We start from the raw sequence: 27,208 nt of genomic DNA, 5'->3' as shown, positions 1-27,208 counted from the left end.
GTGATAAAACTATTTTAGATAGTTACCTGGATATTGTAAAAAGCAATAAATACGAAACAAGGGGATATATAGATACTTAATATTTGAATTGAATGAAATATGTAGATTGATATCTACATATTTCATTCAATTCCGTAATAATGAAGCTGGTAGATATATATTTGAGCGGTAATCTCAGTAATTTACCGGACGGATAGATGCCTAATCAGAAATGAGGAAATGATGCGTAGAAGAACTAAAGCTATTGACATAGCTTGACGGCCGACTGGCGCAGTGGGCAGCGACCCTGCTTTCTGAGTCCAAGGCCGTGGGTTCGATTCCCACAACTGGAAAATGTTTGTGTGATGAGCATAAGGGTTTTTCAGTGTCTGGGTGTTTATATGTATTTTATAAGTATTTATGTATATATAATTCATAAAAATATTCATCAGTCATCTTAGTACCCATAACACAAGCTACGCTTACTTTGGGGCTAGATGGCGATGTGTGTATTGTCGTAGTATATTTATTTATTTATTTATAGCTAAACGAGTCGTAAAGCTGTAGTGACAGTGGGCCCACCGGAGCTCGGAGAACCGATTGACGTTGGGGTTCCAAGGTGTTGGAGTGGCAACCCAGCACCGGTAAACGCAGCGTTGGTCGACCTGCAACCAGGTCGACCAACGCTGCGCGGGAAGCGGCTGGATACAAGCAGCCCGGAATCGTGCGTCTTTAAATACGTCTTTTTATGCAAGGCTTATTGACTACGGTAGAATATCATTTAAATCGCATCCGAAATCGAGTGTGAATCCTGCCAGTCATCCTTAGTTCATTGATTAAGGTCGAAGGTAAAAAAAAATCCTTCATATCGTTTAAGGTAGGTACACAATATTCTAGTATCTAAGCCAACGAGAGGACATGCCGTGGTGGTTTTAAGTTCGGGTATACCTCCCTTCAAAAGGGGTGGAGTCCCATATACGCTGCATTCCGCCCAAGGGACGGAGGTACCCTTTCCAACACGCAAGGCACACACTACAAACCTTTGCCCTTTTGCTCTGCCTGTTCCGGACTGCCTGCGTCTCTCGCCCGGGAAGCTGCCCACCGCCTCAGCTCCAGTCTTTCGTACCCGTACCATCCCAGCAGTTCATTCATTGCTGTTTCCGCAAACTCCTGAAAACAAGAAGTTGTTTCATTACGACATTATTTACGTATTTTTCATTACCACTTCGGCCAACATTCTACCCGCGTGGAAGATTTCAACCAGCTCCTCGGGATTGCACGGATCAAATCAAATCTTCAGTGGCAGGTCCCTTGCATGAGTGTACCAGACTATCTGCAAACAGGGAGAAATGGCGAATGATCGTGAGGCGAGTAACAACTGCCACAAACAATGTTCCACCGTGATGACCACGACCACTCTGGCAAGAGTGTTACGACAAAGAAGAAATAAGAAGAATGTAAATACCAATGCAGAAGAAGTCTAGTGTGATTGATAATACAATTCCGCAGTGCGTTAAATTATTCTATATCGCAAGGTTAAACCATCGTTCGTATTGTCATCATCATCAACCCTCTACCGGCCCACTCCAGGACGTAGGTCTCATCTCAGTGCGAAGGGTTTAGGCCGTAGTCCACCACGCTGGCCAAGTGCGGATTGGTGGACTTCACACATCTTTGAGAACATTATGGAGAACTCATAGGCATGCAGGTTTCCTCACGATTTTATTGTATTACCGTTAAAGCAAGGGATGTTTTTAAAACGCAGACTGCTACGTGTCGGTGTGCGAACTTGGCCCTCCGAAAGTATAGCCGACGCCCCGCCCATTAGGCTATCACCGCCACGCGCCAGATATGTTTGTTTACGTCATGAAATTACTAATCTTTGAATTTTTGCTTTTCTCTAATATAATATGCATGTTTACAGAGTGGCTGCATAGGTTTTTTGATCATAATATGCATAAAAAAAAAAGGTAACATTATATTTGATGTTTCAGACCGATTAATTTAATCAAGCAGAGAGTTCGTTATTCCTACTTCCGTCGACACGTACTTCACAAATGAAGAAAAGGACAGCAAATTTTCTACACCAGTTAATTTAGTTAAACATGGATTTTCTTAATTGCCAAGTTGACAAGTATGCTCTCTTTTCATTAATGTCCGTAGAAAAGGAACACTAAAGCACAGTATGAGGACCAGTCAATTTAGTTACCTACGTATAGAGTTTCGGAACTGCCAAGTCGGCAAATATTGCTCTCTACATAATAATCCCCGTAAAAAGGATAGCACAATTTCTAAACCTCTCAATATAGTATGAGGTAAGTATGGAGTTTCGCAACTGCCAAGTTGGCACTAGTTACGAAAGTCTCTTCTCTTTCTTGTAGAAAAGAATAACAGCTGTCAAATTAGACATAGTGTTTCGTTGTAACCGAATTAACAGCATCGAATAGTTAAAATATAGTTAGAAAGCAGCTTATGTTCCAACGTCCCTTCAAAAGAGTCTCAGTAACGGGAGCCCAATTACCGGCTGGTCACCGTTTGAAAGGTAACCCTGCCGCTGGCGTCACAGCGCCTTTATTAATTAAGCGCTCCCGTGTCAAAGGATATAACGTCTTTAGACGACCATCATTTGATGTGCGATACATTTTGTAACATAAACTCCTCACGTACCTACTTGCCGTGTAGTACATGCTACAGTTAATTATTTATTAATCTATATTTTACAAGACGGCCCGCATTCTCCGTCGGTTTTTTACAAATCGCGTGGGCAGGACACATTTTCTCCCCGGGAAAAGGGAAAAATTGTATCAGATCTGACAACATTGGAGCACAAGTGGAAATAATATCCAAATACGTGTACTTAATAATAAACGGGGGTGAACTTCTACTATTCCCTGTTGCCATGTTTTGACGTTAAGTGAATATCTTATTAGGGGACACAATCGGGGGATATAATTATTGTCTCCTACCTATTCTAGCCGTGCGGAATAAAAAGTAGCCCTGTCCTTCTATTAGTCCTCTTACTAACTAACTAACTAAAATAATAGCTCAAAATAAATTTGATTAGTTGCATAGTATGGGCGTGAAGGATGGACAAACAAACAAACAAACTTTGGCATTTATAATATTAGTAAGGAAGTAAATATAGAACAGAAGCAGGCGTTACTTTGCGGAAATCCATAATAACTAACTGAATAAACGGAAATCAGAAACTGGAGCATCTTCAGGAAAGATTTCCGGAGCGAAACGTGCGTAGAGGGTATATTACTGAGGATCTGTTTGGTGTGGAGTATACGGATTTAAGAAATTATAAATTACCCCATACAGATTCTCCTGCTGTTCGCGGAGTATAGCAAATTAAGCTTAATTTTCATAATATAGTAAGGAAAGAAGGTAAGATTTGAATGCAAGGTCTGGTGTAAGAGATGATGCAGGTATGGGTCTAATATAACTGTCATATCCCTAACAGCATGATGCAGTCTAAGATGCAAGCAAGCTAACCTGTTAGGGGTATGACAGTTTTATTAGACCCATACCATTAATCAGTTTCTAAGCGACATCGTACCGGTACGCTGAATCGCTTAACGGTACGTATTTTTCGGTAGAGTGTTAAATAGCCACAGTCGAAGCCCAAGAAAAGTTAGAGGTGCGTGCTGGGATTCAAACTTGGCCCAACGAAAGTGAACTCGAAGTCCTACCCACTGGGCTATTACCGCTTGTGATAAAATACAATTGTGTATATCATAGAGTAATCTATAATCTTATACTAATCTTATACGAATATATAAAGCTAAAGAGTTTGTTTGGTTGTACTTTACTTTGTACCTACTTGAACGCAATGATCTCACGAACTACAAATCGGATTTGAAAAATTCTTTCAGTGTTTGATAGCCCATTTATCGATGAAAGCTATAGGCTATATATCATCACGCTAAGACAAATAGGAGCATAGCACGAATTAAGAATGTTTCGAAATCGGGTTTTCTTTTGAGAGATTCCGCTGCGTGCGCTTTGTAACCGGTTACAGTTATAAAAAACAAAGTTACACGAATAAAATCATGAAAAACAAAGTTATTCCCCTTTAAAAGCTCTAAAAAAAGTTCGCGACAGCATTTGTCTATCATTTAAGGTTGACTTAAATGCGGGCAAAGTCGCGAGGGACCGCTAGTATATTATAAAATAAAATATTATAATGAGTATTTTAGATAATACTCGTAATAAGTACTGCAAGGTATGAAAACATAATCTTTTTATAGTGGCACAGATATTTCTTGAATAACGCGCCGTTGTTTTTCGGACATTTATATATTACTCTCGCGTATTTATTACCTCAATCACTTGCAATGAAATAACAACGTTAAAGGGGTCGTCCGCGGCCATTCATTTTGCACAAATCTTGTTGTTTTAAAACATTTAAAAGAGTAAAATATGAAATAACGATTTTATTTTTGGCGTTACCGTAGACGTCGCTTGATTTTTTGGTGGCAAATCCGACAGCCGCGCAAAATACAATGAAGAATATCGTTATGACGTCTGTAAAGAGAATAAACAAAACCCGGCTAAATGGGAGTCGAAATCGTGCACTCTGTAAAAACGGCCATGGGAGCCACCTTAAATATTTATTTTCTTCTGTGTTCTAGTATTTGTTGTTATACAACATAAATACATCATCTGTGAACATTTGAACTGTCTAATTGACATTACATACTCCACGCACTTTTGAGAACAGTATGCAGAACTCTAAGGCATGAATGGTTTCCTTGCGATGTTTTCCTTCACCGTTGAAGCAAGTGATATCTTATGCTTAAAACGCACATAACTTAGAAAAGTTAGAGGTGCGTGCTAAGATTCGAACTCGGCCCCCCGAAGTTGAAGTCTAAGTCCTAACCACTGGGCTATCACCGCTTCAATACTTATTACATTTTACAAGTCATGTTTAACATAAGCGACAGTGTCTTTGCGCCTATATGCAGCACACAATGGACAGAGAAATAACCAGCGGGCATTTTGAAATTGATGCAGCAGAGCAATAATTTTGCTGATATCAGTTACAAATTATATTTGTACGTACATCCCGTTTTGCATTTCGGCTTTAGGCACCTAAATGGGATACGCGAAACCGTTTCATTAATGTGTGTATTAGTGTAGACTCTACACTAATACACACATTACACTGTAGAGGCTTGGGGATTATTTACTGCCTAAAATTAAGCCATTTGAGGACTAGCTTTTATCCGCTATACTACTGGATGGATGGATGGATGGATGGACGAATGGATGGATAGAAAAATTTTCTTGCAATAAAACACAAAGAAACAATACACGAAAACAAAACAGTCTACATCAAAAGTGTATTTTATTGGTAAAGGTCTGGAAGAGATCGCTTTAGCGATAAGACTGCCTTTGCACGCCCCATTCTCTATTCTGTTTCTTCTGTATTATTTGTCTTTACTTTGTATAAGATGTGTGCGTGCAATAAAGTTTTCAAACAAATAAACATTTTTCACATCTTATGCTAAAAAGTTAGTTTAAGTAATTTCATTCGATAAAAGTTTCCTCTAAACATATAGAATCGCGTTTATAATTTGCAGTGTAAACCGCGCGTAGGCAGGTATCGGGTTGCCCCGCTCCTAAATTTACCTTCGCTACCGCCGCCGCCACGATAAAAGCATTTATGTTGCACTAGCTCCTCCTTGTGGCTTCGCTTGATTTATTTCACCTAGGTTTTTAGGCACCACTGCAATTACGCCTGATGGTGATAAGATGCAGCTAAGATCGAGCTCCTAGACGATTAACCCTTGATTTCAAGATAAAGATCAGATTTACTCTTGATTGAAGGGTTATAGGTGGTAGGGAAAACTGTATTTAAAAGGGCATTGCGTAATAGAAACGAAAGAATATAATTAAATAATAATCAATAATATCCTAGGGGATTTGATTTTGTCGCGTACAATTTTTAACAAGTCAATTATCCAATATTAAATTTATCCGCTATTCCACAATACACCTTCACCCACCGCGTCGCATCGCCCGCCCGCGCTTTTACTAAATTTTGACCCGCTCTGCTGCTCCTAAGAGAGGCAGCGTGAATAGCTTATAAGCCACCTCGATGATTACTTCGAATGCAAAAACTTATTTTAAAAATCTAACTTGTGATTTCAGAATTTAGCTGAAGAGTTTTTGAAGTTATATTTCTTTTGGCGCGTAAGGGAAAAATTTACTCACAATTAACCGACACCCTGAAATTAGCTATAAGATTATTCTACAAACGTAGATTAAGGCGAAAGATGAAATTTTTGAAAAGATTTTAAATTTTTATCTCGTAATGCTAAAGTAGTATAACTTCTAACGCGTGTACATAAGTACACACACATACATTTTTTTTATCAGCTTTATTAATAGTGTCTAAATTTAGATGGAAAGTTATGCGATATTAATAATAACATGGTAAAAGACCTGCGGGTAAGCTCTGAATCGTTCTCTCATATGAAAAATACTAATCAATGTACAGACATTACCGGTCTCCCTACTTCGTCATTAAATAATTGTGTCACTAGATTGTCTATGGAACACAATATAGGGTAGGTATAGACAACGTAGACTGCACGGCTAACGTTACAGACGACTTTATGTAATTTTATACTTTACGAGGTAGGTTCTTAAAGGGTCACGTATTTAGGTCATTTGTGTACAATAAAAGAATTCTAATTAAGGTATAGGTACTCACTTCAGTTAAGTCTCGAGACTTGACAATCATTCTTAAATTATCTTTCTGATACTTTTTGTAATGTTTCCCGGGGAAGAACATAATTTAATAATTCCACCTTTTAGATCCGTCAAATTTTATTTCCCTCAACTTGCGATTTTCTGCCATCGTTTAATTAAAGAAGTATTAATTTGAAATGACAGTTATTTATTACATACCTAGACATCTCTAAAATAAGGATTGCATTTCTAAAAAACAACACAACTTTAAGCTGTGTAATTAATACTATTTGAGATTATTGCTATGATAGTTTTATGTGTTCTGTTATGAGATTAAACCCCCTTTTGTAGGGATTTCTATCATTAATTGTAACTTTTCCGTATATTTTTCTTTCATCACAAATGTACACTATAAGTATACATTCCCCTAAGAAAAGAATAGGTAGACTTTTTGTAGTTTGTAATCGGCTTTACAGATAGGCCCAGTGCCCTGAAGTTTGTACAGTTCCAAACTCTTCCGCGCGCTTCAGACATCTGATTTTATTCCACAATATTTTCTGCGGTTCTAAAACAAATTTGCAGTAAGGTGTCCTTAGTTATTAATTAACTGTTATGTGATATAATATAGAATACTTTAAAAGTATCCCTATATACCTATTACCTAATTATTCTGGTTATTTATTATAAGTATAGTACGAATTAGTTTGGCCGTCCAATGGCAATGCTGCCAGCATCTTAGGAACTGTGCCTCGCTGCGGTGGTTTCGAAGACGTTTTAGATTTTATTTAGTTCTACATAGTTTATTTTAAGTTATATTGTGTGTGTAAACAAATGTGAAAGAAATTAATAAATAAATTACAAATGATATAATAAGAAGAAGCAATACTTTATTGCACACAAACATCAAAATATACATAAAATATAGAATAAGCAAAAGAACAAGAATTGTAGGCATGCAAAGGCGTTCTTATTGCTGCAAGCAATCTCTTACAGGCAACCTCTGGCAGAAGGAAAAGCTGCAAGAGAGCGGGATAGTGCAATTATATATACATATATATTCGAAAATAAATAGACATACATAAACATAGATAGGAAATAAATATATATATAAATATATATAATGAAAGAAGAAGAATACAAATAATAAGTACACATTAATTACGATATTTGTTTAAATTACTTCACTCAAAGACAGAAAGTAGTCTTTAAGAAGACACTTCAATATGGGAAGGGATTGACTTTTACGGATGTCAGCAAGCAAATAATTCCAAAGCACAACAACCTTAAAAGTGGAAGAGTTACCGAAGAACTTAAGTATATATTTTTATATTAATAATTGACGGCCCAATGGCCTACCTGATTGTTAGTGGAAACCACGGGCTATAACTCTGTTTATAAAACTTCGCAGGGCATGCGAGGAATACGTCCATCAAAATGATCTCAAAATTATTCAAATTTCTCAAAACAAATTCTTGAAAATCTTGTTCCAACTAGATTATCGTTATCCAACTAAAGAACTTTATAAAAAAACTAACACACTTTCCCTTAGCTAGCTGTATAAATACAAAACATGCATACTAGTTAGAAAAATACTTACCGAAGTCATACATACACAAATTACTTTTAAAACTGAATCACATCTAAATACACGAAATAGGCATAAATTGAGATTACCCAAGACTAGAATGGCAATAATAGTCTAGTCGACAAGTTGAAAATGGTACAAAATAGAGATACTGCTCTTAAAATTACGTGCGATAGCTCATTGGATCCGGAATGACGTCTAGAAAAATGTGCTAAAAGCGTGTATTGACACATAAAAAATTGCAAAAGTTATAAACAATTAAAGATGAAAAAAAAATGGCATTTCGTTTTTTGCCAATATTTCATAAACTATTAATATTTAAGAAATTTCAAAAAAAGATTCTGAAAGAGGAGGAAATTTCCAATAAAAAACTTCTAACTCCCGGAACTCTATCTCCATTATTTATAATTTTGATTTAACGCTGAAGATAGGTCCGCGCGCGACATTTTTAGGTTGCGCGCGCGGCGTCAAAAGCGAGTACGGCACATTAATTAATTTATTTAAGGTATTGAATATTTTTTTTTTAATTTGAAAAAATTATGGTGTGTTCTGAACACTATAAATAATTCATTCCCGTTGGAAATTTTACTTAAAGTTGATTTTTCAACAAGTTAAACAATTGTTAACTAACGAAATTTTCTCGAACTACCGTCTTAATTGTAAGTGAAAAAAAATGTTTAAATAATGATCGTAAAAAATTTTCGCTTCGTAGAGCCTTTCTTACATACATACTTAACAAGATCGTGCCATAAAAGTTAAAAAAATATTTATACTTTGTTTATAACAATTTTTTTACTTGAACAAAAACTTAAAAATCCAAGTAATGTTGTTAAAATTTTTTTTTTTTTCTAAATCATCATATTATCGTTTTTTTATTAATACAAGATATTAATTGATTTGCAAAAAAAAATTTTCCCGCCATTTGTTGATAAATTTTTTATAAACAAATTGATTAAATCAATATTTAAAAAAAAAAAATTTTCACAACTTTATTACATTATAAATATTATGATTTTTAAAAAAAAAAATTTTCCTTAATAACAATTTTGAATTGTTTATAATCGTTTTTTTTATATTTCTATTGTTTAAATAATTAGTTATGAAATTATTTTTTTTCTAAAAATCATAATTGACAGGTGTCTATAAAGTAACAAAAAAAAAAATTTTTTTTATTTACAATTCTATTGTTTATTAACTTACCAATTTGTTATAAACAAATTTTCAACTTTTTTTTATTTTTTTTCTAAAACTTCTAAAATTAACAAAAACAACCATATATAAAAAAGTATAAAAAAATTTTTTTTTCAATTTTTTATTGTACTTTTAAAAAACACGTGTTACAAAAGTTGCAGCGGCTGCTTCGTTTGTCTACTAAAAAACTGAAATAACTTTTAAACTATTAGAGATACAAAAATAAACATTCTAGTCGATTTTATAAACAGTTAAACGATCTTTTAAATGAATTATTAAAAAAAATTTTAGTTATTACTAATTTATTGTTACGCGCATTTGTTTATAAAAACTTATATTTTTTTCGATGTTTTTCGAACTTTCGTGACTCCTAACTTTTTAAAAAATGCAGATACGGTTACAGACCTTCAAGACTATTTTGTTAAGTAATAAAATATATAAACGTTGTAGTTATTTATTTATAAATCATGTCATTTTTTAATTAATTATTGGCATTTTTTCTCTTTTACGGTTCTCTCGCTTCTCACAGTTATTATTTTTCTTGTAATATTCATCATTTATTTCGAGTTCTGTACTTAACAATGAACAGCTGCTTCTTTTAGAGCCCATTTTTTCTGTCCGACCTTTGAATCTTGTCCCTTCTGTTACCTGCTTTCTTTGCTGACGTGGCTTATAGTCTATACCTGCTTCAGTTGAAAACGTGGCTCATAGTCGATCTTACAGTTACCAAAAACAGTTCAATGTATAAGCCTCGTGGTGTATTAAAAATTTTTATTTAGTATTGATGTGATTGCATGAAGTTTTGTTGAAATTAATTTTTCATTCCATCAAAAAGACATTGAATTTTTAGTACATCGAAGTAAAATCGATTTCTATAAAATATTATTAACTGAAGTGCCACATGTTTAATTTATTCTGAAGGATTGTTTGATATTTTTCTCTTAACAGTTTAATATTTTATAACAATGGACTTCTCAGTGAAATGTTTTCTTTGTGAAAAAAAACTCATTAGTTCTTCTCACGAGTGGACGTTAGTTAAAGAACGTGGAATAAGTTCAATTTGTGAAAATAGTAAAAAAATAGGGGACAATAAATATAAACTATTGGAAGGTCAGTCTGAAATTAAAGTTCATGAGAAGTGTCGAGTAGCTTATTTAGTTGCAAATAAAGCCTCTACAGGGTCTTCTAATTCATCCGAAGTATCAACTCGTAGTTTTTCAAGTACTTTCGATTATAAAAAATTATGTTTAATTTGCCAAAAAGATTATTATCAAAGTATACGTAAAAAATGTATTATAAGTTCCGACGAAGTAAAAGAAAAGTTATTAGAAGTTGCAAAACTGCGTAATGACTTACTGGGAAGTCAAGTCACAGATTTAATTTTACGTGTACAGTCATTAAGCGCGTTATCATCGTACGTGTCTCAATGATTTAAAAAAAATTCCAACTAATGCAAGTAATCAAGAAGATTCACCACTTGAAAGTTCATTGAAATTTATTTTTCATTTCATTGAAAACAATTTAGAATGCCAATTCACACTATCGGAATTGATAAAAAATATGGAATACAAACCAAAACCATCAACTTTGATCAGTAATTTACGAAAACATTTCGGCAATGATATCAAATCAAATAAAATTCTGTTATTAATCAAAATCAAAAGTTTTTTTAACAATACAATTATATCCTAACATTGCTTGTATAAATTTTTGCTTGTGATAAACGAATGGATAGTAATCGACATTAATTTTTTATGAAATGATTAAAAATTTAGAGAAAAATGCCAATAATTAATTAAAAAATGACATGATTTATAAATAAATAACTACAACGTTTATATATTTTATTACTTAACAAAATAGTCTTGAAGGTCTGTAACCGTATCTGCATTATTTAAAAAGTTAGGAATCACGAAAGTTCGAAAAACATCGAAAAAAATATAAGTTTTTATAAACAAATGCGCGTAACAATAAATTAGTAATAACTAAATTTTTTTTGAATAATTCATTTAAAAGATCGTTTAACTGTTTATAAAATCGACTAGAATGTTTATTTTTGTATCTCTAATAGTTTAAAAGTTATTTCAGTTTTTTAGTAGACAAATGAAGCAGCCGCTGCAACTTTTGTAACACGTGTATCAAAAATTTATCAACAAATGGCGGGAAAAATTTTTTTTGCAAATCAATTAATATCTTGTATTAATAAAAAAACGATAATATGATGATTTAGAAAAAAAAAAAAATTTTTTAACAACATTACTTGGATTTTTAAGTTTTTGTTCAAGTATTGTTATAAACAAAGTATAAATATTTTTTTAACTTTTATGGCACGATCTTATTAAGTATGTATGTAAGAAAGGCTCTACGAAGCGAAAATTTTTTACGACCATTATTTAAACATTTTTTTTCACTTACAATTAAGACGATAGTTCGAGAAAATTTCGTTAGTTAACAATTGTTTAACTTGTTGAAAAATCAACTTTAAGTAAAATTTCCAACGGGAATGAATTATTTATAGTCTTCAGAACACACCATAATTTTTTCAAATTAAAAAAAAAATATTCAATACCTTAAATAAATTAATTAATGTGCCGTACTCGCTTTTGACGCCGCGCGCGCAACCTAAAAATGTCGCGCGCGGACCTATCTTCAGCGTTAAATTAAAATTATAAATAATGGAGATAGAGTTCCGGGAGTTAGAAGTTTTTTATTGGAAATTTCCTCCTCTTTCAGAATCTTTTTTTGAAATTTCTTAAAGATTAATAGTTTATGAAATATTGGCGAAAAACGAAATGCCATTTTTTTTTCATCTTTAATTGTTTATAACTTTTGCAATTTTTTATGTGTCAATACACGCTTTTAGCACATTTTTCTAAACGTCATTCCGGATCCAATGAGCTATCGCACGTAATTTTAAGAGCAGTATCCATCTCTATTTTGTACCATTTTCAACTTGTCGACTAGACTATAAATATATACAGGTTGAGGGAGCACTACTATACAGTAGTCTACCCATAGAGATTTTTTGCGAGAAATCTTTTAAATCATTTGTAAACAAGTTAAAAAAGCATTGTGTAAATTTTTATAAACGCGCCACCTTTTGTATTATTGTGTTTGTTTTCTGTTTGTATCACACTAAACTAGACAATATATTACCACTTCTTTATGTTAATTTTTAATTTCTCATTAAGTGAAACTGTTTCTTTAGAGAATAAATGTCTTTAATTCAAAATTCAAAATTCATTTATTTCAAGTAGGCCTAATACAAGCACTTTTGAAACGTCAAGTCTGTCCGTGTGTAGTGACTCTACCACCGGTTCGGAAGGCAGATTCTACCGAGAAGAAGCCGGCAAGAAACTCAGCAGTTGCTCTTTTCCAACATCAATAATTTACATTTTACATTTTAACATTCATTTTTCTATCTTGTTAGAGCGGAGCCGGATGCTTCCAAGCAACCTTGTCATTAAGAAACTCATCAGTTGTATAATAACCTCGCTGTAATAAATGTGTTTTAACACATTCTTTAAACTTATGCATTGGTAGGTCCAAAATTACCTTAGGAATCATATTATAAAAGCATATACTCAATCCCACAAATGACTTCTGCACCTTTCGCAGACGATGTACAGATGTCACTAATTTATGACAATTTCTTGTAAGTCGACTGTTTTAAACCTAAAGTGCCGCCTTGTGTCGACCTGAGGCGTTGTTTAGCATTATGTGCCTGTTATTACACCGGCAACCGCGCCCTTCAGACCGGAACTCAGCAATGCTGCTTAGCGGCAAAAATGAGTGTGGCGGTTGTACTAATCATTAGGTAGTACTAGTAATTTCATAGAGGCAACTAAAAAATTGCAAAAAAAACGTGTGTACTTATTCGACGGCCGAGTGGCGCAGTGGGCAGCGACCCTGCTTTCTGAGTGCAAGGTCGTGGCTTCGATTCCCACAACTGGAAAATGTTTGTGTGATGAACATGAATTTTTTTCAGTGTCTGGGTGTTTATCTGTATATTATAAGTATTTATGTGTATTATATTCATAAAAAAAATATTCATCAGGTATCTCAGTACACAAGCTACGCTTACTTTGGGGCTAGATGGCGAAGTGTGTATTGTCGTAGTATATATTTTTTTTATATGTACACGTAAAAGTTATACTTCTTTGGCGTAATAAGAAAAAAATCTTTTTATCTTTAGCCTTATTCTACGTTTGTAGAAAAAACGACACTAACAATAGAAAGGTATTTAATACATTGAAAGTTTTATTATAACGCATTATCTAGTTATCTCTTTATCGGAAAATCACGTTTCACCTATAACCGATAAGAACCCTTCCAACTAATTTACCTTTCAAACGAAAAAAAATTAAATCAAAATCGTTTCATCGGAAAATTCGGGCATACAGACAGACAAACACACACAGACACGACTAACATAACACCCCGTCGTTTTTGTGTCGGGGGATAAAAACAGTGAATATGTGAAGGGTGGGTGTGGAGTAGAAGCGAGCACACAGCAAATATATCGCATGTCGAGAGCAGTCGAGCTGATAATTTACCTAATGCTGTATGTAACGCGATCTTGCGCTAATATCATTACCAATATACTATTTATTGTAATTGCAAAACATAGTGCGTACACTCCACTTTTTCTAACTTGTCTTAGAATTAATGAATGAATACACTTTTATCGTACACCAAAGAAAAAAAGTAGTTACAGAGATATAAATACATATCAAGAGAGTACAATTTGGTGGCCTTATCGCTACATAGCGATATCTTCCAGGCAACCAATGGCGTAAAAGGAAACAACATAGAAAAGAGGTGCAATAAATAAGATTTAAAATTATATATACCTATATAAATTTCATGTAGGATAGGCCTACATGGCAGGCACTTGTGAAGTGTTCATACATTATTTTTACATAATAGTGATGTGATTGTGATGGTGATAACTACGTTCGCCAACTTAAATCTAAAGCTACGAGGATTCCAAACGCGTCCTGGTCTATTAATATAATTAATATTTAACTATGAAGTTAGAGCGATTCACACCCAAGGTTTTCTATCGTTCAAGTAATTTTAAATGTTATAGAATACTAGCTGTTGCCCGCGACTTCGTCTGCGTTTGATTTTGTTTTTAAAGTATTCAGTATTGCTAAGCCTTAAATGAGTATAGTAGTATATGTATAACATGTGACAGTCAATTAATTATAGACAAATAATTTGCAATAAAATAAAATTGCGACTATAATTAAAGATTTAAGCTATCCTATCTCTTAAGTTGGACCAGACTGCTCACGGTGTGCCAATTTAATTCAAAATCTGTTAAGTAGTTTAGGAGTCTATCGCGGACAAACATCGTGACAGGAGATTTATATATATTAAGATATATTTGGTCCTTATCTTTTTAGTTTTACTATTTAAAAAAAAAATTGAAAATGAAACTTTACACTGAGACTGTACCTAACAAAAATATTGTTTAACTTATAAAACGACAGGTAATAAAAAATAGACAGTGATAAATTCGACCCTAATGCATATGAACACTGTGATTACTCTCTAAAGCCAAATCTTAATGCAGTCCCTCAATTATGCAAATTTTCCTACAGTTGCTAACCAGTGGCTATCAGTGCTGGTCTGATCGCCGGTGTCAAATCATCTGCCGTATTCCGTAACTTTTTTGTACTGTAACAAATAACAACGGACAGCGGCCTTATTGATAGTGGTTGACTTTAAATCTTGAGTTCTTTGGTTCGATTCCCGGTTATATAACGTCAGCCCGGAGTTTAGAAATAGCGTTGTAGGCTCAGATAGGTACCTCGCAGAGCACGTGACGTCTTCGGTCTTCGATACTTGTTATTGGAATGCGTTTTTTTTACTCCACAAGTTTGCCCTTAGGGGTAAGTGATGATGCACTCTAAGATGGTAGAGGGCTTACCTGTTAGGGGTATGGCCCATACCACATATTGGTCTGTACGCGATTTGTCCGTACCGGAACTCTATTTCGCTTAGCAGCAATTCTTTGTTAGGAAGGTGGTAATTTGACGGCCGATTGGCGCAGTGGGCAGCGATCCTGCTACTAAGTCCAAGGCATAATTGTTTTTCAGTGTCTGGGTGTTTATCTGTATATTATAAGTATATATTAAAAAAAAATCTTCGGTCAGCTTAGTACTCATAACACAAGCTACACTTACTTTGGGGCTAGTACTTGGGTAGGGCTTGGGTATTGTCGTAGTACATATATTTATTTATTTTATTAAAGTTTAAAAAAACGCTATTCAGACCGGAACACAGCATTGCAACAATGTACCTAGATTAGCGGCAGAAATAAGCATTGTACTTTCCCTAAAACCAAAAGCAATACTGCTGCTAATGGAAACATAATGTATGATCTATTATTTCCTATTCGATTTTATCGTGCGTTATATTATCGACTAGCGGACCCCCGCGACTTCGTCCGCGTATAAGTCAATCGAGAAGCTAGAATATATCTGATGCTGAGCTAACATCATAATAATCGTGGGTAGCTATGTGCCTACTATTATTTTACGTGGTATTTTAGTTGATACATACATACATACATACATCCTCACAAACTTTCACATTTATAATATTAGTAGTATGGTACGCATGCATTCGATCGTTGTCCCATATGCCTTGCGACTACCAGTTATTTGTAAAGAGTTATGTTCTTTATCTACGAAAATATTTATTAGATCCTTATTAAAATAAGACCATACATGCTAGATAGTATACACATTCAACTAAAAAAATAATATTAAAATCGGTTCAAATTTAACGGAGCTATGAAGTAAAATTGATAAAAACTTTTATCCCATTTCCCGTAGGGAACTTATTGTTTATCGGGATAAAAAGTAGCCTATATGTTGACCCGGAATATCAACTAGCACTATACCAAGTTTTATTGGAATCTGTTCAGTAGTTCTCACGTGATGCCAGGACAGACAGACAGAAATCAAATAAAAAATTGTTTTGGATTCAGTATCGATTGTAAAGCATCCCCTGGTCAAAATTTTCAAAATATATACAGAAATCTTCCAGTTACAGTTTTATTATAGGCATAGATAACAGTAAAGTATAGGGTTGTGATTGGCAAGTGGCGAGCGGTGGGAAAGCGAGACGGCAAACAGATCGCGTGTCGCAAGCAGCCGAGCTGATAATTTACCTAATGCCGTAACGCGATCGCACGCTAATGTGGACACAAATAGTCGCCTATCTGCGATTTGCAAGTAATGCGCATTTATTATTTACAGCTTGTAAGTATGGAGCGCTAGTTTATCGATTGATGATGATGAAAGCATAATCATCATCATATTATCAACCCATTACGGACCCCTAACAGGGCACGGGTCTCCTCCCACAATGAGAAGGGGTTAACGCCGTAGTACATCACGCTGGCCCAGTGCGGATTGGTGGTCTCCACACGCCTTTGAGAACGCTATGGCGAACTCTCAGGCATGCACCAGAGAAAATTTAAAAATTTCCAAACCGGGACCGAACCCAGGACCTTCATCTTAAGACCACAGCGCTCACTGCTGCGCCAGGAAGGTCGTCAAATCTCTACAGCCAACTATACTTTTATTTATTATGTGGAACTCGCAGGCATGCAGGATTCCTCGCGATTTCTTTCACCGTTGAAGCAAGTGTTATTTTAATTACTCAACATTAATTAGGCACATAAATTAGAAAAGTTAGAGGTGGGACGTGCTGGGATCCGAACTCGGGCCGCCAAAAGTGAATTCGAGCTGAGATTCTTGATCGATATATAGATTCGAAATGTTATTGGCTGTGAACCTTACAGTTTCATCAGCGTCAACGGTGGGTCGGGGCGAGCGCGAAGCGTCGCCTGATGAATAGTTTTAAGCCCCAGGGCTCGAGGAATATCGGGGTAACGTCTACCTAGGGGCGTCTCCTTCGAGACTCGGACCTCGGCTTAGGCGGACGTCGGAATTTGGAGGACTGATCGGACGGTGACTTGATCGATAACTAAAGGGTCGATAATTGTACAGTATAATTAGGATTGTGATTGGCAAGTGGCGAGCGGTGGGAAAGCGAGACGGTAAATAGCTGATAATTTACCTCTTGCCGCGTCGTAACGCGATCTGTTGACACAAATACTCGCTCAATTGTAATTTGCAAATAATGCGCATTCACTATTTACAGTTCATCTTTATCGAAAGCTAGTTTACCAGTAACTCGAATGTCGATACCGGCACCTATAGTATAGGGTGGTGATTGGCAGGTGCGAAGCGACTTTTTTACTGCTCACGATTTGAAAAAAGAACGGAGAATGTGTAGAAGGAAATAGGAAGTGAAATGAAGACAGAAAACCTAACCTCCATAATGCTAGATGCATCAGAGAAATGGGAATATATATACAAAATACATGGTAGCGATAATAAAAATAGAGAAAAGTGACGAAAGAGAGGTAGGAGTTATATAGGTAGCCTTTGACATGTTAAAGAACATAGCCTTTTATCACAATTCCTTAGTAGTTTCCGAGGAAAAATTTAGTTAAATGGAGCTAAGCCACGGGCAGACATCTTTGGAATATGGTATGCATGTCACCTATACTATGGAAAAGGGCATGTTCTTTCTATACCGATCTCTCAAATAGTTCCCGTGGTAGGATTAAAAATTGTAAACGCGCGAAGCTCTAACCCAATTCTGAAGTTTACGCAGACGAAGTCGCGAGCAGAAGCTACTATTATAATAATAGTAAGAGACGTATAAAATAAAACCGTTTCACAAAAATGAAAACAAAGCCCGCCATTCGAGTCAAATTGCTTCTAAAAGCGCAACCCTACGTAGAACGAAAGGTACGAACGGAGAACGCAACAAAACGCCGCCTTCTCCCGTTACAGCTCCGATATCCGTCAATCGACTCACATGCCTCTCATTATAACGTCTGGCGCGAAACAAAGCGCTGCTCCTGTTACCGTGCACTCTTCACCCGAGCAGTGTTTTGGTCATGCGAGATGGCAACACTCGCGGAGGCTTGTAATCTTGTATCAGCTGGCAACACTACTTCTAGTGTGAGAACTGACAGCATACACCTACTTTGTAAACGTAAACTGACATTGTATAGTCTACCCCATTTGATACAAGTTGATTTACTGTTTACTAGCTGTTTATACGAGACGCCGCGGTCCTGGTTTGTTACTTTTAAATCTATGGGATTTAAAAAAACCGAACCGTTTGCACTTATCTTTTCTTATTAAACTCGTCTTGATGGTATTATGTCATTTTATTATGTGTTACTATGTAAATGATAATGATAATAGATAAACGCAAACGAACAATAAATAAATAAATATACTACAAAAATACACACAACGCCATCTAGCCCCAAAGTAAGCGTAGCTTGTGTAATGGGTACTAAGATGACTGATGAATATTTTTATGAATAATATGCATAATTTATACTTAAAATATATTATAATTATAATATATTCTTTTTTCTATGGTTTTTCTTTTACGCCTTTGGTTGCCTGGAAGAAATCACTATGTAGCGATAAGGCCACCAAATTGTACTCTCTTGCTATGTGTTTATATCTCATTAACTACTTTTTTTTCTTTGGTGTACAATCAGTGGCGTGCACAGGGTTTTTCACCAGGTTATGCATAAAGCAGGTACATTGCATAAAATGTGAAAATTCCCCTCTAATAAGAGTTAAATAAAATAATTTGGGTACGCAGTGCTTTTGAGCATGTATGAAGTGCACGCCACTGTGTGCAATACAAGCGTATTCAATCATGCATACATATAAACACCCATTGAAAAATATAAATGTTCATCGCAAAAAAAAAACAATCGTTTTTGGAATCAAACCAACAGTCTTGGACTCAGAAAGCAGAGTCGCTGCCCACTACGCCAATTGGCAATACAATTTATACCCTTACTAATACTATAAAGAGCAAAGATTTCTATTCAATGTACCGAATAGGCTCTGAACCTGTACTGATTTTAATAATTTCTTTTATCGTCATCATATCAACCCATTACCGGCCCACTGCAGGGAGAAATGTATAGGCCGTAGTCCACCACGCTGGCCCAGTGCGGATAGGTGGAGACCCTTTAGAAAATAGCAATAACGTAACCCCAAAGCTGAGAAAACTATTGATGACTTGAAATTTGTCGGTAATAATAAAATAATTCATTATTACCGACAAAAAAAACCTTCAGAAATTATAAGTAGCTATCCATCATAGTTAGCAATTTTAAGACGTAGCAAATATAACATAAAGTTAGTTCACTCGGATGAAATAGCTAGTTGTGAAGATAATCTCGAGAAAAACCGCGGGCAAACGCCAATAATAATTCACTCATGTGGCCATTACTAATACAGAACGGGATGTAATTAGTAAACATGTAACAACAAATAATCCATGGCTCGCATCATAATATTCGAGTTTCGCACGGGTATCGGAGCGCTACGTGATAATAGTTTGTTTTGCGCGTTGCCGGTTACATAATCCGAGACGCAGCGATACGGTTAATATTTGCCTCAACTTGCTATACGATACCTTCGATATCAGCTTTGTGTGGGGATTAACCAATTTAACCCGAGTGCCGAGTGGTGACGGCAGATGAAAATACAGTTGTCACATCCCCCTTCTCTTCCCGCGGGTTTCGTACCAGGCGACTAAGGGAATAAGAAAGTGTGAGATGGTGATAACAAAAAAAAACCGGCTAAGTTTGTTGTGGGCTCCTCTTAGCGCGTTTGGAACCCTCGTAGCTTTAGGTTTAAGTTGGCGAACGAAGTTATCACCATCCCGTTACAATTACCAAAAAACATGACAAGTGCCCGACATAAAACCAAGCTTGCACTTCCTTGGAATAAACTATTAAAATAGTTGGTCGAAGTAGTCCATATTTCAGATCTATCATAATCCCTATCCCTACTTCCCTATCCCTATCCCTACTAATATTATAAATGTGAATGTAAGTTTGTTTGTAACGCTTTCACGCAAAAACTACTAAACCAATCATCATGAAACATTGTACACATATTTCTGAAGATATTAGAATTAATACAGGATGTTTTTAATCCCGAAATTAAGTTCAGTTCTTTTGGGAGAGGGGAAGAAGGTGATTGACGATTTTACACCATAACGCCATCAAATGATAACCGATTTAAATAATTATTTTTGTACAATAATTAAATACATATTGTGACTAGAGGTCACAATATGTATTTAATTATTTAATTTATTTGGCCAAACTTTGTGTAGATCTGATGAATGTGGTTGGAGATAGAGGACAGAACTCCTCAGCGGACAGCAGCCAACCCCTCATTTAAGGCTTAGCGATACAATATACTTTAATTTTTTTAGAACTACAACTAAATTGAATGCCACATCAAAGAACAAAAACAAACGCAGACGAAGTCGCGGGCAACAGCTAGTTTATATTAAAATACCGAATATCATTCGGGAAGAAAACAATGTCATCCATTTTAAGAGGAAAATCAAAGAATGGTTATTACAAAAACGTTTCTACAATATCCATGAATTTCTAACCTTCTAGACCTCAAAATGCAATATCTAAACGGGTGTATATTTTAAAAGTAGATAATAGGTAATAATAAATGTATATTAAATAATCGCCTTATTGCATCACAGTAATTTTTAACATAATTTAATGAGAAAACAATTGGCTGAGCAATCATTTAACATTAAAATAAATTTATCAACTTGACGATCTTTAATAGTAACTAATTATTCTGACATCTGGTATATATTTCTACTAACACTAATTAGAATCCTGAAATCTTGTATTTGTAATAGTTATAACGGTCAAACTGTTTGTTATGGCTATGCCCTGACAGGGCCTCATGACTATGTAAAGGCATGGATGCAAAATAAAATAAATTATGTAAACATACATGTATGAACGCTTGATAAGTGCCTGTGATCGGCCAACTAGAATAAAGTAATTTTGAATTTGAATTTTTGAAAGGGAAGGGAACTTCTGAGGAAACCTGTTATTAGTTTTAAGTCAACCAATTTCTTGTAAGTTGCTGATTTATTTTACGAAGACGAATTGCGTTTCTGTGTATGCGCTTATGTCTTCTCGGGGTGTCTTTTTTACTAATTAAATTAAATAAATCGTATTTAACTTTCAAGCGATCAATAAGTAAACGTAGATAGAAATCTCACACTTGGAACTCGGGTGTCTTATTACACTGCAGAAGTAGTCGTGGATTCGTCACTACGGGATCGAGTTACTACGTGGAGGGTTATAACTTATGTTACAATGCGAGCGGCGTATGGGGTCAGGACTCGTATGACGTATCGTGTTTTGTCAATGGCGGTTGTTAAATTATCAACAAGTATTGCTCACCGCGGTTTCTTCGTCCGCGTTTATTACGGTTTGTTGCAAGTCCCGTGGGAACAGTTAGTTTTTCTGGTTCAAAAAGAAGCATATGTCCTTTTAACTAATTCTATGTTTAAAATCAAGTTGATTATTTAGGGCGTCATGGAAGTACAAACATACAAAAAACAAACACACCTTCGCATTCATAACATTAAGTAAGGATAAAGGCTTTGGACCACAGATAATAAATAACAACGAAATATCCATTCCAAGAAAAAGTTTTGTGATTAATTATATTTTTTGCTAACTGAAATCTAAAAGGTAATTCCTATCCAAGAATGAATGAAAAACATTTTATTTAAACTACTCAGATAATGTAGTAATGGACCCTATTTCTTTTGACGGCCGACTGGCGCAGTTGGCAGCGACCCTGCTTTCTGAGTCCAAGGCCGTGGGTTCCATGCCCACAGCTGGAAAATGTTTGTGTGATGAGCATAAGTGTTTTTCAGTGTCTGGGTGTTTATATGTATTTTCTAAGTATTTATGTATATATAATTCATAAAAATATTCATCAGTTATCTTAGTACCCATAACACAAGCTACGCTTACTTTGGGGCTAGGTGGCGATGCGTGTATTGTTGTATAGTATATTTATTTATTTATTTACTTAAATCCTTAAAATTCCATTTCGTATTTCTTCGTCTGTAACCCCTTTAGTTTGGGTGTTGTTTGAGAGCAATTTTCCACACTGGCCAGCTAAGTTTGGTGTCAACTAAGGTTAAGAAAGGCCTTGCAGAGAAAATTCGGAAATTATAAATTCTCCAAGTGCCACTGCCAGGAATCGAACCCGGGCCCTCCAACTTCAATTCACAGCGCTCACCGCTGCGCCAAGGAGGTTATCCAAACATGTTTAAGATATTTAGCAAATATACATTTAACTTTTATTCTATAACGGACGCCAGGAAGCTGTGATGACGCAGTTTCTCTGTACACTGGAATTAGACGTTGCTTCTATTTTATTGTACGTGTAAATTGAAGCGCAACTAATACAGAATGCACATGGAATAATTTCGATTTCAAAAATACTCACCTTCGTACTATTTCTGACTTTAAATATACCAAAGATCGTAAGCGACTCAGTTCGCGGTCTTTTTGTCCAAATATCATCATATCAATACATTACAAGCCCACTGTAGGCGTCTCGGTCCCACAGCTGGACACAGGCCTCCTCTAACATAGGAGAGACGGTTTTAGAGCAGATACCCACCATGCTAAACAATGATTGTTATATTTTTGATAGAAGAAGGCGTTACTTAGCCGAACTTAGTTTCTAGCCGGCTTCTTCTCGGTAGAATCTGCCTTCCGAACCGGTGGTAGAGTCACTACAAGATATACTTCACGTTTCAAAATAGCTTATCTACTTGAAATTTGTGAATTTTGAATTTGGAAGATGAAGTCTGTCCGTAGAGAACCTGAGCTGCGCATAATTAATGCTTAACTAGCCGACACCGGACACCTCTCGCGACACTCTAGCTTTCCTGTGAGGCTGCGACAGCTGAGAGCCCCGAGACTAATTAAATGGCAGCTTTCAACTCGGCGTTGTTTCAACCGATGAACATCCTCTGCTACACATAAGTCTCCTGCGATTTGACTTCATAGCCTTATCTCGCTCCTGTCCAGAGAATCCTAGCTATCTTTTAACGTCAACCTTCGCCACGTAGGTTAAAGTGGTAATACGTTTGGGCTTCCAGAATGTTCTGAATCCCCAGGAGTACCATAGAGTCGCATAGTTATGGTACCAATAGGCGTTAATCATTCATAAAAATACTAGTGGCATAATGGTATCCATAAGCATCATTTATAAAAACACTCGTGGCCTAACGTCCACCAATCCGCACTGGGTCAGCGTGGTGGACTATTTCCCTAATCCCTTCTAATTGTGTGAGACCATGCCCTGTAGTGGGCCTACTACTAGCGTGGTGATGAAGGGAATAAAATTATTTTGTACTTACTACCGCAATTTATTGAAATTAACAATCTTTAGAATTTTTCTATCTTCTGACGAAGTAGCCTTTTCAGTCGTTAAGGAATTCATCAATCGTGTAGTAACGACGATTGATAAAATGTGTTTGAAAAGGAAGATCTAATATTACCTTCAGTATCACGTTATAAAAACATATATCCATCCCCACAAAGGATTTCTTTCATTTTCTCAGACGATATATAGATATTACTGTCAGTTACTAGTAAGTCGATTTGTTATATCCACTTTCAGTAACTGCCCGGACTTAGGAAATTGGTGGTGTCTACTCCCATGCCTCGAAGAGCATGTTAGGCTGTCGGTCCCGGTTATTATAACTAACTTGTGAAAATAGTCGTTAAAGCCCACCAACCCACATTGGAGCAGCGTGGTGGTTCCTGCTCTTAATCCATCTCTACTATGAGAGAGGAGGTCTGTGCCTGATGATGCTATATTATCATCATCATCATCATAATATCAACCCATTAACGGCCCTCTACAGGGCCCGGGTCTCCTCTCACAGTGAGAATGGGTTAAGGCCGTAGTCCACCACGCTGGCCAAGTGCGGAATGGTGGACAACATATACTAATAATACATCGGGGCAAAATATCGCGTTCAGTTTACAGAAGTCTGTGTCCGCAGGGAACTTGAGCTTCTCATAATTAATGCTCAACTAGCTGACATCGGACACCGCTTGCGTCACTCTAGCTTGTCTGTGACAGCTGAGACTCGACACTACCGAAAATATAACCCGACCACAACTAGGTGCCAGCTTTTAATCACTAAGACTTCAAGAGTATTTTGTAACGTTTTCCTAAATGTCAACATTATTTTTAGGGGTTCAAAGGTCCTACTGCGAAATAATGTAAGTAAAATATTAAAAAACTCGCCGACAGTTATCATTCCGTAACCACGGCATCCCGCTGATGCAGCAATCCTCACGAACAATGCCCAGAGAGGAATGCCAGCTTGCAAATTAAACAGCGCAGGGAACAATGAAAAAGGACGTCAGTCTGAAGTCACCTACACACGCGTTAACTATTAATTGTTATTTTTATTAATTTAAACAATTTCTGTAATTTTTAATTAATTTTTGATAATTAAATTTAGAATTTTTTTAAAAGTCTTTTGTTCACCGCCATATCGTAACTCGACTCTCAATATATTTTTTGTGTACATGAATCTACTAGTAAAGTCATTGTTTGGAGTTATTCGTAGTTCGGCATTTTGTGGCGGCGGCCATATTGGACCGATTTTCATCAACCAGCTAAAAACGTGTGTCCCCGACTAATTCACATTTCAAACAAAAAAAGCTAAATCAAATTCGCTTCATATGTTCGGGAAATACGATGCCACAGACATGTCAAATATAAAACCCCAACGTTTTTGCATCGAGGATTAAAAATAGATTGCAATTAGATTCTGGTTGGTCTGGGATGCTTCGGCCGTGGCTAATTACTACCCTACCGACAAAGTTGTGCTGCCAAGCGATTTATATGGGTTGGGAAAATCTTCTGTTTAACCACTTCATGTACGGAATGAGTTGCAGATCTCATTGTGTTGAATTTTGATCCAAAACTGAACCATTAACTTGAGTTTCAGGGGTCTTACTAATAATAATCTGTGAGTTTATTAAATGCTGGTTGGACTGTTTAAAGGGTATAGCGGGACCCTATTATTAAGATTCCGCTGTCCTTCCGTCTGTCTGTCTGTCCGTCTGTCTGTCTGTCCGTCTGTCACCACGCTGTATCTCAAGAAAGTTAGACGGTTGAAATTATCACAGATAGTGTATTTATGTTGCTGTCATAATAACAAATAAAAAAAAAAAAATATTAGAGGGGGCTCCACAACAACTTGATTTTTTGGTGTTTTTATTGATAATGTAACAAACCCTTCGTGCGCGAGTCTGACTCGCACTTAGCCAGATACACTTGGTTTTTAGCATACGTTTTTTTGTAATTTATTTATTCCACTTCAAGTTAACCGTTGACTGCAATCTCTGGTGATGTGAGTGATAATATGCGGGCAAACGAACAAGTGGGTCACCTGATGATAAGTGATCACCGCCGCCCATAAACATCTGCAGCACCAGAGGAGCCACCGTTGCGTTGCCGGCTTTTAAGGAATTTGTTTATCCGCCCCTTGAATAACCCTAGATTGTATTTTTGAGGAAACACATCAGATGGGAGATTGTTCCATAATTTGCAAGTGCGCGGTAGAAAAGATCTGGTATTTACGAACAGTACAAGAATACCAGGCATCTAGATGATGAGGGTGGAATTTATTTCTACGGCTTGAGGTGCGGTCAGAGAACAGGGAGGGAGGTATCAACGAAAACAAAAAATATAACCGGTTATATACACCTTACCTGTTATATTTTTTGTTTGGCAGCTGATTTGAACTCGTACTCTTAATCCGTACCGGAACGCTAAATCGCTAAGGGGCACGTATTGGTCTGTAGGCGTCAACTGAAGCTTCCCAACCGACCAGACCAGAGAAAATTCAGAAATTGTAATTTTCCAAATGGCCTGGATCGAGGATCGAACCCGCGACCTCCAACTTAAAACCACAGCGCGCACCATTGCGCTAGGGAGGTTATCAAAATACGCATACGCATTATATATATGAAAACTTATCTAAGGAAGGAAAACTCTGCTACATGTTCTTCTAATTCCAACTGTTCATCAAGAAGAAATCTTGAGTTGTTTCACAAAAGATAGTTAACTTTCGAACGCAAAAGTCAGTATGCCATGATGCACGCGAAACCATCCACACTATAATGAGTCTTTTAAATTTAAAATACATATAAAAATGTTTGGAACCGATTGGTTACATGACACATTAGATGACAAGATACATTAGATGGCGCTACAGTCGCTTTAAGACTAATGTAAAAGGCATATACTAATTTCGGCTTCGACGGTAGGAGCGCCGTAGCTTAATAAGTTAAAGCGCACAAACCGCGTTTGCCAGAGAGTCGCAGATTCAAATTCTGGCGGTTCCAAAAATTTTTATAGGTACGTTATATTATATATATATATATATATATATATATAATTTATAAATTGATACTTCCTCCAATCGTAGATAAAAACACTAATAAAAATTATAATAAGTTTCTAACCTGTCTTTGTGTTATAATAAATTATTGAAATAAGAATTAAATAAGAAATACACAATAATTTAGATACTAAATTACATGTATAATTTAAACGTAGCTATGTTATAATAAACTTACACATCCCTTAATAACGAAAACAAATTATAATTTTTCAGACGGTGTTTGAAAATAAAAATAAAATAAAAATTTAAAATGTAATTAGTTGATGTTAGTAAAGAGCAACTGCTGAGTTACTTGCCGGCTTCTTCTCGGTTCTCTGCCTTCCGAAC

The 27,208-nt window shown here is 35.9% G+C and overlaps 1 protein-coding gene across 1 annotated transcript in view; it reads right to left on the bottom strand.

Moving 5' to 3' along the window:
- The window catches only part of LOC120630072 (sine oculis-binding protein homolog), a 59,259-nt gene that overhangs the window by 6,662 nt on the left and 25,389 nt on the right, over positions 1 to 27,208 (bottom strand). The window contains exon 2 of the mRNA XM_039899210.1: positions 1,020 to 1,149. Within this exon, the coding sequence (XP_039755144.1) occupies positions 1,020 to 1,149 (130 nt within the window). The remainder of the gene's footprint in view (positions 1 to 1,019; positions 1,150 to 27,208) is intronic.

The sequence above is a fragment of the Pararge aegeria genome, chromosome 15 (genome assembly GCF_905163445.1).
Source record: "Pararge aegeria chromosome 15, ilParAegt1.1, whole genome shotgun sequence".
Classification (NCBI taxonomy): Eukaryota; Metazoa; Arthropoda; class Insecta; order Lepidoptera; family Nymphalidae; genus Pararge; species Pararge aegeria.
Note: the sequence above shows the minus strand (reverse complement) of the source record. Positions and strands in the feature narration are given on the sequence as shown.